Source organism: Lepisosteus platostomus, chromosome 28, assembly GCF_059453375.1.
Source record: "Lepisosteus platostomus isolate fLepPlt1 chromosome 28, fLepPlt1.hap1, whole genome shotgun sequence".
Classification (NCBI taxonomy): Eukaryota; Metazoa; Chordata; class Actinopteri; order Semionotiformes; family Lepisosteidae; genus Lepisosteus; species Lepisosteus platostomus.
In genome coordinates, this window is record NC_142638.1 from 3,309,310 (window position 1) to 3,320,494 (window position 11,185).

Sequence of the window (11,185 nt, forward strand, 5' to 3'; positions counted from 1 at the left end):
AACAGTATACATTTCCAAAGCAGGCTAACATACTGGGATCGGTGACAATGATCCTGTCGTACTGATATTGACCTATTTCCCCATTACAAAAATTGCTAGTGTTTCTATGTGCACATTCAGATAATTACACAGCAAGCCCCCTTATCTATCCATTTTCTCTTTTTCCCCCAATTCAGGGTCATGGGGGAGCTGGAGCCTACCCTAGCAAGCAACAGGCACAAGTAAGGGTACACTCTGAATTACAAGGCAGACACACACACTCACACCAGGGCCAATTTGTCCAGAAGTCAGTTAGCTTATCAGTATGTTTTAGTACTGTAGGAGGCAACTGGAGCACCCAGAGGAAACCCATGTGAACATGGGGACATACAAACTCCAGGCACTTAGCATCCCAGGTCTAGAACTGAACCCAGGGACCCAGTGCTGCAAGGTAGCTATACTAACCACTGCATCACAGGGCTGCACCAAGACCCTTCACTTGCACATATACTGTATGAGGGCACAATACCTGTGATTTTAACAAACAGGCTGAATGGTTTGGATTGAAACTTCTACATCAGCTCTGGCAACAAAGGCAGTATGCACTTGAATAATAATTCCTTACGCGTATATAGTGCTTTTCTGGACACTCCCTTCCACCACTAGCACCAGTGAACAGCCCCACCTGGATGATGCGACAGCAGCCATAGTTGCGCCAGTACACTCACCACACATCAGCTCTCAGTGGGGAGGAGAACAGAGTGAAGAAGCCAGTTCAGAGATGGGGATTACTAGGAGGTGATTGGTAAAGGGCAGGGGGATATTTGGCCAGGTCACTGGGATTGACATTCCTACTCCTTTCGAGAAATACCCTGCAATTTTTAATGATCACTGAAAGTCTCATCTGAAGAATGGCGAGGCAGTATCTCATCTTCACTGGATAAAGGATACCTCATGGATATTTAAGCCAGGCTTTTAATTAAATCATTCTCTGCATTTTCTAACACAATGACTGGAATTACAGTTCCTCCATTTTCACTAAAACCTAGAACTCAAACTAGAGAAAGCACCACTCTGGGAGAGTCAGGAGAATTTTAAACAGAGTCTTTAAAAATTAGAAACTTTTCTTGTTCGACTGTGAAGCTGAAAACCATTTGCATTTGTACATTTACCCTTTTAAACAAAGGAGCAGTGCTCAAGCCCCTAAAGCCCCATCAAAGCTAATTGATGTTATTTAGTGGTTTTAAAAATCCTGTGTGATAAGCAAGTCAACATTGATGTATGACCACTGTCATAACTGGTCAGAGATTGTTGTGTAATTTAATTTTCCTGTTGGGATGAATATCGCAAAATAATACAAGAGCAAGAAGCATGGTGCATTATTAAAGGTGGTCAGAATCTGTGTGTTCATATACACCCATACACAACTACGCACACATACACAAACATTGCACAGTACATATCTAAATCTGTCTTGGGTAAAAGAAGCATCCCAAAAAACACAGTGTAAATGTCCAGATATCAGCCTCAACACTTCCACTGCTCATAATATATAAATCAATCTTCCCTGGGCATCTACAACATTTGCAGGATATAAACCGATACATAACCACATTCTGATGCTTCTTAGGAAAGCTGTGTCCATTTCAAAGCTGCTCATATTAATATGGCAGGTCTACAGCCAAGTGTAAACCTGCCATATTTTTCCATACCATTTAGATTTGAAACCCTACTATCTCAACAATTGGCAATGGGGGAATTTATTCATCTGCCTGAAAAAAATGAATTTGAAACAGTAAAATGTCCCCATTTTGCCTTCATGAAGGTTAACTATTAACATTAGTTTTTTTTTTAAGTCATTGCCTAAAAAAATAAACTTACCAAAAATACAGGTTGTTTCAAAGAATGTAAAAATACCTTATCTGACTTTCTCTTCTTAGCTACAAAAGAAAGCAAAACAAAACTTCAGATATAATCAAAGTTAAAAGCATTCACCTAAGAATGAGAGATGAACAATTTATTACGCTTGTCAATTTCTTGCTTTAATAAACCACAAGGCATACACGGCACATTGACAGTGTTAAATCTGCTTTCCGATCTGCTAGTGGTCAAAGGAATTTTAGGGAATGTAAATCCAGAAAGGTAGAGGAGTGCTATAATTTTTACTTTGCTTTAGCCTTTACTTTCTCCAACTGTCTGTAACTGATCTGCTGGAGATCAGGCACAATTAAATGGCCATCTGTGTTTCAAGCTGTTCCTCCTCAAAGCTTCAGTGATGAGTGCAAGACAGAAAGATGTCGGTGTGTTAAGGCATAATAATAAAATATGACAGGTGCCCACGTTAGGCCCAGAATCATAAAAGATGCTGATTTTGGACTGGGTGAGTATTATACTTCAGAGCCTCCTATAACAGGCCAGGTGAAGGCACCAAAGTCGGACATCAGGCATTTTATATTTATCAGTACTTATAATTGAGAAAATAGCACATCATCTTCATACTAAAGAGGAAAGGAAGAAGTTAGTTTTTTATATATATAAGGAGAGGCATTAAACAAAATAATATATTTTGTGTTGCAATGCCTCTCGTTAGATGTAAAGCTTTATGACAAATGAATCCTTCCAAGTACTTATCACTGCTTGGTTACAGCTGTAAATAATACTGAACACATATACAGGTAGAGGACAAAAAATGGAAACACCAATGTGAAGTCACTCAAAAGGGTGTTAACAGTATGGCTTGTATGCACTGTGGCAGATCTACCAGCATCAGGAGCTCTGCAGGACGGATGCGGCACCATTCTTCCACGAGAAAGTGACATCAACTCCTGCCTGATTGCTAGATTGCGGATTGTCTCAGATTCTACTCCAGGATATCCCATAGATGTTCAGTTGGGTTTAGATCTGGTGACTGACAAAGCTAAAACATTTGGATAACCTCAGTTACTAACCAGTGGGGGACCATGTGAGCTCTGTGGACAGGGGCACAGGCATTCTGGAAAGCACCCTTCCTGGCTTTCTAAGGGAATGAGTGCGCTGAAAGCATGCCAGGAAAATGCAGGCCACAATATTACAGATCCACTTGAACGCTTCATTGCAGTGCACTCAGCACTGTGGAGTTCTTTAGGTCAGTGACACAGGTGCACTCATCTATTTGTCAAGAGCAGTGTGTAGGATGATTCATCTGAACACACCACAATTTTTCCCTGTTCAGTAGTCCATTGCCTGTGCTCTTTGCACCACTAGACTCAAACATGCACTGCCAGCTCATCAGGATAACCTGATAACGGTATCCTGCTCTGTGGAGATCCTGGCAGGCCATTTTTAATTAAACTGGCTGCTGATATGCCAGGCTTAAATTAGCAGTCAAGTGATTTGCTGTTCCTTGTCTATTTTGCCTTACACTTTGAATCAGTTTCTAAATATCATGATCCTGGAGCAGGGATTTTCTCCTACTGCTGCCCTTTGCCGATTATGTTATTTCCTCAGAGCTCCATGTTGACATCACCTTAGACACCGCTGCTCATGAAAAAATCCAAAAGTTGAGCTGTCATAATCACTGAAGCTTCTGTCAAACGTACCCCCAAAATCACCCCTCTTTGAAAGTCACTGAGGTCTCCTCTGGCACTCATGCTGGCCATTATTACAGGCAGCAGTTTCAGGCCTCTCCAGCAGTTTTACACATGATCCAAAGTATACAGGGATGTTATTTGATTAATTAACAGTGTGGAAGCCCTTGCTTTCAGTGTACTTAGTGTTCCTCACTTTTTGTCCACTACCTGCAGCGACTAAATGGAGTAATTTAGCTAAGGCTTGTCATCTTTAAGCAGGTGCAGAGACAGTGTACTGCTCCTTGAGTAGACTATTAAATTGATCTATTTCTAAGGGAATAATCCTGCAATTGTCTATGACAGTGCTGTGAAAATGCCCTACTGGAACCATTAAAATCCTGGCTCAATCACAATGGCCTGTAGTTTATTTTTAATTTACATAAAGTACAGTGCTGCATTAATACTCAGGCGATCTTATGTTGTTACTTTTCAAGAATAATTTTTCATGGCAGCACAAGAGTCAGTACAGATGAGTTACATAAAACTCTACTGTTGCAACAAACACTCATACTAACTCTTGTTCAAAGCCCTGGGTCACACATGAAATTGTGAGCCAATTCTGTACTAATGCACACTGATAAAATCAACAGGGGCTGACAATATATTTTACATCATCTGCAGAGGGGTTTTTGATCAGCGCTAAGCTGCAGCAAAACAAATCCCTTCGCCCCCAGGTGCTGAATTCTCCACGCCGTGCGTGAAGAGCCAAGCATCTGTACGTTTACCTGGAATAACAGCACTGAGCTTCAAGCTCCTCTTACCTTTCTTTTCTGACCCATACGACCAGTCATTATCATTGATGTCATCGTTGTCTTCTTGGTCACTCTCCGATTTGTTCATATTGTTACTACTGGCTATTCTGTTTAAAAAAAAAAAAAGAGCAGTAAAAACACCTGTAAGATAAGAACGCTCCATCTCAGTCCACACGGAAAACCTGAAAATTTGTACAGAACTGCCCAGTGGTGGAGCTCTTGACTCACCATGTATTAATGATCCTTAATTCTGCACAGGCCCCTGTGTACTAATCTATCATCAATACAGGCTGTGCCCACCACCTTGACCTCACATTAAACACCTGCAGGCTCACACTGCCCAGGTAACCCCATGTCTCCGGGGATGCACATGTATTTCATTCTCACAAGGTTACTGTGGGGATAAGCATCAGAAGGCTGGGTTTGGAAACGACCATTCTAAGTCCAACAAGGGGCAAATCTGAACTCTCTTTAGCAGAGACTAAGGGGAAAAGCGCTACAGTCTAACCAAACACTAGAGATGGCAGACAATGCCGTATCTTGACACCCCACCAGTCAGCCAAACACTGCACCTAAGCTTAAGCCCAGAGCTGGAAAGGCGACTGGCACTGGACGGGACAGCTGGGGACGCCCAGACAGGACGGGCGGGAGGCCTGCTGACCTGCGGTTGGCAATGCGGCTGCTGTTCCGTCCCATGCCCAGGCACTTCTCCAGGTGGGGGGCAAAGCGGGACGCCGCGATGCTGCGGTTGCAGTTGGGACACACGCACTCCTTGTTCTTCCACTGGTTATACACCTGCCCAAAAATATCCACCCCGGGCTGGTCGATGATTTCTGGAAGAGAAAAAAAATAAAATAACGGTTAGCATTAACACACTGGCCGATTATACTGGCATTAATATGCAGGCCAATGTACCGGCCAGACCCCCACTGAACATGTGAACAACAAAGACTGTGGACATATCCCAGTAAAACTCAAATTCCTGCTCAAATACCAGACAACGTTGTTTTTTAATCTCAGGTCACCACAACTTTCTTGAACCCGATTATCATGAAATTTCCCTGTGCAACATTATCTAAAGAGTACAAGGAAAAAGATGCTGACAGGCGATGCAGGGCTTCCATGACTGAGAAAAACGAGAGTAGGGCACTTGCTGGTGGATCAAGGGCTGATTACGGATGTATTTTCCATAAGGGCATGCTAAAGGGACTCCTTTTCGAGTGACCCATCGTTTAGTTCGATGCTCAGTCTGGTTCGGTTTGAACCACAAGCTTTTCCATGGCTGGTTGAGGTTTCACACCAGTGTTGAAGCCAGATCCAACACTTAAAGTGAACTAGGTCCTAAATGACTATAATTCCCCATTTAAAACAACACTCCCACTTGCTCACTTTATTATCGCACACCTCTCCGTGTCCCGCAGGTCTGTTCCACATACAAGGTGCTGCACTCAGTTCAGGCCCTGGAGTTCCAGCAAGAACTGGAGCTTTGGGCTGTCCCACCATGCTAAGGAGAACCTGAGTTGATCTCAGTTCAGAACACATCATTACCAAAGTCCTTCATGCTCTCTGGGTCTTCGTCCAGGAAGAAGTAGCCACACTTGACAGCGCGGTGGACTTCGAAGCACAGGCCCAGGCAGGCGTCATCGATGAGGTCAGTGTAGATGTCATGAGCTAAGGCCTGGGGCGCAGAGGAGGGAGTGGAAGAAAGTCTCATGTTATGGTCTGCTAGGGGTCCTGCCCATTCAGGTCACAGGGTCTTCTGCTGTCGTGCCCCCAGACTCCATAAAGAGAAATCAGAAGGTCCAACAAAAGACTTTTCACCCAGTTTGGGTGCTTTTAAGTCTAGCCTAAAAAAATAGTTCCAGAGAGTTTTTGGAATTGTTTAATTGTGTATCTACTGTGTTTTCCTTGACTTGGAATTCTTTTCAATTTAATTTGGTTGAATGTACTTTTCATGCAGTGCAAAGTGCTTGGTGATTTATCTTTCAAGTCATGACAGAAAATCAAATGTTTTAAATTATTATTACACCAACACCGCTTTTCTACATTGGTCCTACTACAGCATTTTGACTTCTAACCACCCCACACCACTACTAAAAGAGTTACAACCAAGAACAGCCAGTCTTGTAAAAACTTTCAGCTGGTAAAAAGTATGTCAAATCAAGCAAAAGGAAATGTCTCTTTCCCACGGAACAAAATTCTCACCTCCAGCTTGCTGTTGTCCAGGCCTGATAAAGACATTTCCTCCATTTTCATTTGCAAAGATTTAAAGGGGGAGGGAGTGCTGTCTACATAGTACAAATGGTGGAAAAATTAGGCTGTGAATGAGAAAAACAAGCAATTGGCTACTAAATCAAGGAAATAAAAGCACAAAAGCATACATGTCAGAAAAAACAGATAACTTACAAGACTAGAGAAGGTTACATAGAATCACAAGTGGAATATCTGCTATATTGGGTGTCTTCCACCAAAAATCAGTGATACACAAACAGCAGTCAGATCGAAATACTGCATGTACTAGAATATAAACACTCACAAATCCTGAAATAGTTCCTAGAATAACAACCATTACATGATAGTTAAAATATTTCAAAGTAATCAGCTATTATACCACTAACATCTTCACATTTTTTAGGTTGATGGATGGGCGTTCCACGAGCTCAAAATGTCAGATTATATGCAGTTCCAGTTCTTCTTTTTATTGTTCCTTGTTTCTCAATCCCGTAGAAAAAGGGAAACTTTTGCGTACATGTACAGTAAATAGAGTTTATAGAAACTGTTTTGTCAACTTCCTCTTTCATTTTGGTGGCATCAAAATGATGTTTTCTTTTTCTTACTGCTCTTTCTCAAGATGCAATTGCTTTCCAAAACTGACATCTATAGGGATCCTGTTCTGTAATATGTTGCTCTGGCCTGTAATACAAGTCAGAGCAGGGGTATACTTCCACTACACAGCTCATAAAAGTACAAAACCACACAAAATATTCCAACACAATGCCTAAAAAAAGCACTGGTCCTCTCAATTTGAGATATGCCATATATTCCATAAGATTTTAAATTAGTGCAGCCCAGTTCAAACTCACTGTTTAAGCAGGACAGCGAATGAGACAGAACTGCACATTTCACACGTTTTCTCAGCCTTCAACGGGACTGAGATCTGTGGATTGTTCTGGCTAAACAAAGTGAATTAAGTCTGCACCTGGCTTCTAAAGCCAACCATGTATTGCATACCTCTTGGGAGTCTATTCATTTGACTGAAGGTTCTTAATAACTTGGACAGCAAGTAAAAATGACCCCAAAGCAGGCACAACAGGACTTACTCCCAATGGACCCACAGTACTTACAAACACGCAGAGCTGTGCCAGGCTGGTGTGCACACTTATTCAAGATGTGCCTTCAGTGGGGAATGATGGCCTTCCTTCTCAAAGTCTCTTTCTGCTGAACGGGAAAAAAGAATTCCATAGCTTTATGCTTCGTAATAATGCTGTGCTCTTCCAAATTGCATCATTAATGGTGTAAGTCAAAACGGATGACAATGAAAATGTATTTCTAATGGCATCTTCTCCTTCATATGTATGCATAACTATACAATGGAATTCATACAACTGATAACCTACAGATCTGATCTAATCTTTCTTAGTTTTTATTTTTGAAGTGGGTAATCCAGTGTGTATATATAATGTATAATTATATACATAATATGTATTTTCGTGCCACAATTACAATGAATAAAATACCCACTCCAGCTACATTTCAATTTTACTTGAAATTGGCCCAAACGGATTGCAAATAAGAGGTTATTTCCAAGTTTTGACAAATCCCAGGACAAGCTGCTCTAAAATGTCTGACACTTTGCGTTAAGATAGAAATATTTATTTTTCTGGGACCAGACTTGAAAACACAACCTCTTTATTTTGGTTTCCAAAATACTCTAACTGTAAGCATATTATAGTTAGGAGAATGTTATTTCTTGAGGTCATTTAATTTTGTCACCAGAAGAGTGTTTATAGAGTTCGGTTCATACAATGAACTGCAAGATCAAAATACAGCAAAATGAAACCTGATTGAAACAAGTGAGATAAATAGTCTCAATCTGGGAAAACTTGACTATGAACAAAACAAGGTATTCCGTTTGTCTGCAAACAAAAAGTCAGTTACATGATAACAGTCTCACACAAAATATATATAAATATTCTAGTATGACAGCAAAAGAGTTACATAACTATATACAGGGGAACTAAATGGATGCCAGAAAAGATTAAGAACACTTTTAGAAATATGGCCAAACATGAAAATTCAGACGTAGCTTCACAAAACATAAAACGAGTGTTTCTTTTATTCTTCCAGGAGGCTGAAAGAAAATCATTTACAGGACACTGCAAACAGTACAGGGTGTAAGTGGGGGGAAAGGGACCAGATGCAATGGATTTCAAAAGGAAAGGCTTCTTTCTTCTTAGCTTGTGTATTTAACTAACATGAGGTCTAAATGAACAGATTTCACTTGACAAGTATGAACAGAGGCCAAATGAGACCCATATAAATTAAAGACAACCAAGAAAACGATCGCCACTCTACTTCAATGTACAGTTTCATAACAAAAGACCCTACTGTGATTATGCTCTTAAAAGAGCAAAGGGCATAAATCTTTAAAGAATGCTACAGTGACGTCTCTAAATTAATGAAAAGATAGGCTGCAGTAATTCTGAACTCAGCTGGAAAAAAAGTTCACGGGTATGTAGCTGCAGGAAAGACCTGCGCCGTACAAATCGGACCAAAACTATTCATTTAAACGGACGGCGTGATTTAGTTGGCCGTCGCGTTACAGTATTTACCAAGATATCCTTGTGTCTCATTCTCACAAAGAGGGCCAGTAGTTATTAAAACAATAACTAATTATTAGGTAATACAGTTAAATTAAATACGAAGAAGAACATTTGCGAGATTAAAAAAAAAGCCCCAGCCAGAATGTTAACACAAAAGGTCTCGTTGTTTTAATCACACCAAAAAAAAGCTAAATATAATCAGACATGCATGAAATCCAAAACCGGCGTCACTTAAAAAATTATAATACGTACGTATGGACACAGTTCAAGCCTGTGTAAACACACACCTTTCAAATATTTTAAGGCACTGAAACACGGAACGCACTTTACTGCTCACTTTGTTTCCGACAATTAACAAACACGTTTTTTCTCTGAACTGAGCACATGCAAATAACGAACGGTTTTGCGGGGGCTGTAATGCATCAAACTACTCGCAGCCCATCACAGAAAACAACAACAACAACAACAACAACAACAACAAAAACTTAAAACGATTAAGAAAAGCCAAGCAGGAACTGTTTTACAGCTACATACCACCCTCCCATTTAAAAATATCAGCATCCATAAATCGTGCCTAAATAAGATTCGTGGTCAGAGCGGGGCTCGCTAATTAAAGGTACGTAATAAATTCGTCAAAGGCATCGTCAAGAAATCCGAAACAATTGTTACTGGAAGTGATTTTTTTGTAACCTGCACCCTCACCCTTGAATAGCCAGGGCCGAGGCTGGAGATCAGAGCCGATTCCGGCAGCTCTCCGTCCAGAAAGGCATCTCATGTAGACAGCGGTGTCCTGTCCGCTTTCATTACTACCGTCCGAAACAAACTGCACTCCAAGCCTGTAATAAAAAAGACGCACAAAATTCCAGCGCACAATTATCTAAACGCTGTCAAAAATAATAAAAAAATAAAGGAATAAGCTGCCATTTTTTCCTGCAGGCAATGTTAATCAATTACCTATAGTTGATTTTTTTTAATATATATATACAACCCACCCCAACAAGACTTCTCTTTTTTTTTTAACCTGCAGTAATACTGCAGACGAGCTTGTCACAAGCCGGTCATCATTCAAACTGCGATCAAAGAGACGGCTTTAAATGGGGAAGAAAAAGAAATGCAATAAGAAAAAAAAAAGCAAAAGCTCGGATCAGCCTACCTCGCTAGGGTTGAGCTCCGCGCTGCTTGATGGACAGACGATCCGACCAGCAGCTCAGCGACGCAGTCAAACCAGTCTCCAATTACCGACAGGCGGGGCGGAGATTAGGTTACATTATCCCCCCTACTGAAGTTTGGTTGCACGATTATAACACAACCAGTGTGTAACAGGCGAGTTGTTATGGACTTCGTTTTGTATCTTTAAAATTGCCAGCAGTTTGGGAGTGACGTCAACGGGATGGCTTCACCCGCCGTTAGGTTTGCATTTCTACATGTTGATGGCTTAGTTACCTCAATGTTTTGCATCCGGCGGATAACATGTGCGGGAAGCCCGGCAGCTATAAAAATGAATTAAACTGTTGTCTCATCCTAGGATACAAGGAAGTTAGGTGGCAGAAATGAGCCTATGTAGAGGGCAGGAGATGTTTATAGATCTTGAGAAATCTGTTGTTCAGCACCTACCACTATCATTCAATGCCATGTACGTTGGCGCAGTATTTTGCATTTTAGAATGAATGTTGCGCCACAGAAAAATCATGGGAGACCTCCGAGGAAAATCAGATTGCTGCTGTAAGGGGTGGGAGTGGACCAGTAGGTGGCGATCTTCATACTGGAATAGAATTTAAATCCAGTGCCCCAGTATGACAACTGCGGAGGAGTGGTGGCTCTGTGGCTCAGGATCTGCGCCTGTGGCTGGAAGGTTGCTGGTTCAAATCCTGCGGCCGGCAGAGGAATCCTACTCCGTTGGGCCCCTGAGCAAGGCCCTTAACCCCAGCTGCTCCATGGGCGCCGTATAAATGGCTGACCCACTGCTCTGACCCCCAGCTTCTCTCTCTCTCTCCCCCCTACTTAATTTTAGTTCATTTCTTTT

At 41.4% G+C, this 11,185-nt stretch overlaps 1 protein-coding gene and 1 long non-coding RNA gene across 8 annotated transcripts in view; one reads left to right on the top strand and one right to left on the bottom strand.

Moving 5' to 3' along the window:
- LOC148638571 (ataxin-7-like protein 3) overlaps positions 1-10,437 on the bottom strand; it is a 24,622-nt gene extending 14,185 nt beyond the window's left edge. For 2 of the 7 annotated variants that reach the window (XM_088622921.1, XM_088622922.1), the window contains exons 1-8: positions 10,155-10,306; positions 9,865-9,998; positions 7,684-7,774; positions 6,545-6,657; positions 5,888-6,017; positions 5,001-5,172; positions 4,349-4,446; positions 1,897-1,919 (exon numbers count right to left, since the gene is read on the bottom strand). In XM_088622921.1, coding sequence (XP_088479047.1) covers positions 1,897-1,919; positions 4,349-4,446; positions 5,001-5,172; positions 5,888-6,017; positions 6,545-6,595 — 474 coding nt within the window. In that variant the 5' untranslated portion in view covers positions 6,596-6,657; positions 7,684-7,774; positions 9,865-9,998; positions 10,155-10,306. The other 5 variants (XM_088622920.1, XM_088622915.1, XM_088622918.1 and 2 more) reach the window with 4 other exon arrangements.
- The window catches only part of LOC148638572 (uncharacterized), a 2,734-nt gene continuing 1,026 nt past the window's right edge, over positions 9,478-11,185 (top strand). Inside the window, exon 1 of the long non-coding RNA XR_015930953.1 lies at positions 9,478-9,778. This is a non-coding gene — a long non-coding RNA (uncharacterized LOC148638572). The remainder of the gene's footprint in view (positions 9,779-11,185) is intronic.